The sequence below is a fragment of the Micromesistius poutassou genome, assembly GCF_964030765.1.
Source record: "Micromesistius poutassou genome assembly, chromosome: 23".
NCBI lineage: Eukaryota > Metazoa > Chordata > Actinopteri > Gadiformes > Gadidae > Micromesistius > Micromesistius poutassou.
The window spans coordinates 6,799,510-6,803,515 of NC_140293.1; the positions used below are offsets into that span (position 1 = coordinate 6,799,510).

The window sequence follows — 4,006 nt, forward strand, 5'->3', positions numbered from 1 at the left end:
GCTTCTGTACGGATGTTAGGACGGTGCCTCACCTGGAGGCAGCAGGACACAGGTGTATCTCATGATGTGGATTAAGGCCGCGGGCAGGCCCACGGACCCATGATTAACTGACTGAGCAGCACCCATGTTCTGTTTGACCTGTTATAGGCCTGAAACAAAGGGGGGAGTAGGGAACCAGAGACCTGGCGTTTTTGCCCAGGTACATTACGATATGTAAATTAACATATCTACACAGATTATTACTATAATCCAAAAAAAACATTCTACACTGTACGAAAGTATCAGCCACCCTTATCTTGTTTTCCATGTCTGGAAAACTTTTGAAAATACAGGTTTTATGGGACGCTGCAAGTATTTGAAAAGATCGGACATACTGCTCCAAAAATGCACCAAAATCAGACCTTAAACGTGACCATGGACATAGACCGGTTAGCTGTGTGACATTTACCTCAACACGAAGACAATGAAGCTGAAAATAATAGAAACCCATCAGTTGTCACATCCTAAGGATCACTGTGATAGCACGCCGAGAGTGACACACACACACACACACACACACACACACACACACACACACACACACACACACACACACACACACACACACACACACACACACACACACACACACACACACACACACACACACACACACACACACGTTGAGCTGAATCCTCAAGGCGTTTTTGTGTTTTTTGTTTCAATAAATATGAAAAATGTCACAAATTACCAGCAGCGATAGTTCTTTAAAACACAGCAGCTGTGCCTCACCCTCTGCCCCTGCTGTTGATCAACCCGGAGGAAATGAGTTGCACGCAGAAAGAGTTCACATGGAACTTTGGGTTTATTTTACGGCAGAACTAGAACAAAAACATAAAGGTATGCCCAAAGGTGGATATTTACAGGGCAGCCACAGCAGTACACTGTGCAGTTCTTCTGTTTGACACAACTCAAAAACCGTGTGACTCTTGGGATTAATTATATAAAAATAGACACTTTACAAAAAAAAGGTTATTCATCGACTCGGCAACAATCTGAAAAAGGATATCACTTAGTGTCCAATAATTATTTTCTTTTTTTCCATAATAAAAAACAAAAATATACAATCTGGAAATCTCTACAAAAGAAAACCTAAAAACTTCACAGTTGAGAGGACGAGCTCTTCATGCAGTCTGTCGGCGTGGAAACCCCCGCTACACGGTAGTTTCGTGTTTCCATAAGCCCGTCTTGATGCCCGCCGTGCTGTCCGTGTTCAGCAGCAGAAGCGTCTGTCCCGCCTGCTCCTTCCTCGTCCCGTTCTGCCCCGTCACCAGGTTCAGCCCGTACCACTTGGGCTGACCCTCCAGGTCCGACCGCGTGGGCGCGGGCGTGGCCTGCCCGCCTGTGTCTTTACTCGCGCCCGAAGCGGGGGCGGGACCGCTTGCGTCCGCCGTCGCCGTCTGCTGTTCGCTCTCCGACGCCGGCGCGCTTCCTGCCACGCCCCCCGGCGCCATCGACACCCCCCCATTCCCACCCTCACCGCCGTCCCCCTCCAACCCTCCTCCAACATCAACTCCGACTTTACCCGGCGGCGGCGAGTCCACCGCCACCGCCGCCGCCGCCGAGTCGGCCACCTTGTCCGTGTAGCGCGAGGCGCGTCGCGGCAGGCTGGCGCTGTCGCTGCTGTCGGGCTGCAGCTGGCTCTGGTGGCGCTCGCGGTACGCCATGTAGGCGGCGCGCCGGCTGTTGCGGGCCGCCACGTCGTAGTGGTGGTGGTGGCTGCGGCTGCGGGGCGCGCTCTGCACGCTGCCCTCCACGCTGGTCGGCACGTCGTAGGCGTACTCCCGCAGCACCGTCAGCCGGCTGGCGCGGTGCGTCCGCGAGCGGTTCTTGTGGTGCCGGGCCGCCGCCGCCGCCGCCGTCGTCGCCGCCGCCCCCGCCGCCCCCGCGTGCCCGTTGCCCATGGCGACGACCCCCCCCGATGAGCGGCGGGTTGCCGTTGTGGGCGGCGGGCCGGAACTGCACCTCCACGGGCGCCACGTGCATCTTGATCTCGTTGTCCAGGGAGTGCTCCGTCAGGCTGTTGTCCAGGAGGAGGAGCGCCGCGCCGTTGGCCGGCGCCGCCGCCGCCCCCGCCGCGGGGGGCTTCCCCAGCTGCGCCGCCTCGGCGTGCAGGTTGGTCAGCTTGCTGCCCTGCGGCGAGTGGCGCATGCTGGGCGCCGCGCTGCGGTTGGTGCACGACGAGTCGGCGCCGCTGCTCTGCCCGCAGCGGGACGGCTCGCCGCTGGTCCCGCGCCGCAGCGACCCGGCCGTGGAGCTCGCCCCGGCCGCCGCCGCCGCCGCCGCCGCCGTGCCCGGCGCCGGCAGCAGCGCGTCCTCCTGGCGGGCCGAGTACGCCCGTCGCCCCGAGCAGCAGGCCTGCGCCCAGTAGCGCCGCATGTCCAGGCGGTTGACGCAGTGGTGCGCCGTCATGAAGGCGGCCAGCCCCAGGGCCGTCACGCCGAACAGGCAGGTGAAGGCCAGGTCCACCGGGTGCTCCTGGGACACGGACATGGCGGCGAAGACCCACAGGGCGCCGTACAGCCCCAGCGCGCCCGCCGCCCCCGCCAGCTGGGCCGGGAAGGTGTGCTCATTCTCCAGGGCCGAGACCGCCACGGGGAAGGGCTGGGCTGCTGCCCCGCCCGTCGCTGTCCCCATCCCCATCCCGCGGGGGCCGTCCGACGCCGGGAGACGCGCGGCAAGGGGGAGGCGGAGGTGGTGGGGGCCGGCGGCGGCGGCGGCGGCGGCATGGGGGTCGCCCAGCCGCCGCCGCTCCTCCTCCTCCTCCTCTTCGTCGCCCAGCTCCCGCAGCTCGTAGCGTCGCTCGGGGTGGCGGTGCAGCTGCAGCAGGATGCTGAGGAAGTACATGCAGTCCACGAACACGATGAAGCCCACGGGGCCGTAGAAGGCCCCGATGCTGGGCTCCCACGCCATCCAGCAGCTGCACACGGGGGGGAACGCCACGGTGTTAATAAACCCTCCCCCCGGACGGCACGTCTTCACAGCACAACAAACTAACCAACGCATCATTAGCACTCGCATCGTTTCATTTGTGTGTCGGTTTGTGTTAGGGGAACTTTGGGGATAATCAATTATTTACTTTCCACAAACAACGCCGCACACAAACAAACCGCCTCAGGGCAGAAAGACTAACTGGTTTCCTGTGTTATTGTTGCCAAAAACAGGCCCAGACTACCTACTACGGTCTATTCTCTCCCCCTCTCTCCCCTTCTTCCCTCCCTCCCTCCCTCCCTCCCCCTCTCTCTCTCTCCTCCCGCCACGTCTTCCCAGTACAACAAACGTACTAACGTTCTCCACTCTAACTGGCCGTGCAACTGTGTGATGTGAGCTAGCATAGCGCGGCTGGCCGGGGGGGGTGAGAGGGAGGGCTTTTGGGAAGCTAGGAGCTAGTTGAAATATAACACGTTGGACTTTAAAATACTACACAGGACCTTTTTCTAATTCGTTCTAATGAAAGGGAGTTTGAGCATCATTTCATTTGTGTGTTGGTTTGTGTTACTTTGTGAACTTTGGGGATAATAATAAAATATTTACTTTCCACAAACTGCCTCAGGACAGAAAAACAACCTTATTTCCTGTGATATTGCTGCCAAAAACATGCCAAAACTTTGCTGTGGAATACTTACTACGGCGCATTGATCCGGCTGCCATAGTTTTTGATGTTGGCTGCCGCAGTGATGCCGCAAACGATAATGGGTATCCCTCCGCCAATTAAGTAGAACCTGTCAGAACAAAAACAAGAGAAGAGGCAGAGAGTTGGAGGAGGCATCTCAGATTCTTAAAAGGTGAAACGAGCAGGAAGGTAACAATAACGACAGTGACTGGGATCAGGTGACAACACTGCCACCCGGTGGCCAAACGATTATTGCCACTAAATACAACAGAGAAATCACTGTTTGAAGTATTAGTTGTTCACCAATGTATGATTCTCCCTCAACGGACATGGGGGCCCTACCTGAGCATGGGG

At 57.9% G+C, this 4,006-nt stretch overlaps 1 protein-coding gene across 1 annotated transcript in view; it reads right to left on the reverse strand.

Annotated features, from left to right (window-relative positions):
- Positions 1–831: 831 nt before the first annotated feature.
- LOC311368746 (adhesion G protein-coupled receptor A3-like) overlaps positions 832–4,006 on the reverse strand; it is a gene marked incomplete at its 5' end in the record, with an annotated part of 4,199 nt that continues 1,024 nt past the window's right edge. Inside the window, 3 exon segments of the mRNA XM_084487530.1 lie at positions 832–1,949; positions 1,951–2,959; positions 3,666–3,761. Coding sequence (XP_084343656.1) covers positions 1,194–1,949; positions 1,951–2,959; positions 3,666–3,761 — 1,861 coding nt within the window. The 3' untranslated portion in view covers positions 832–1,193.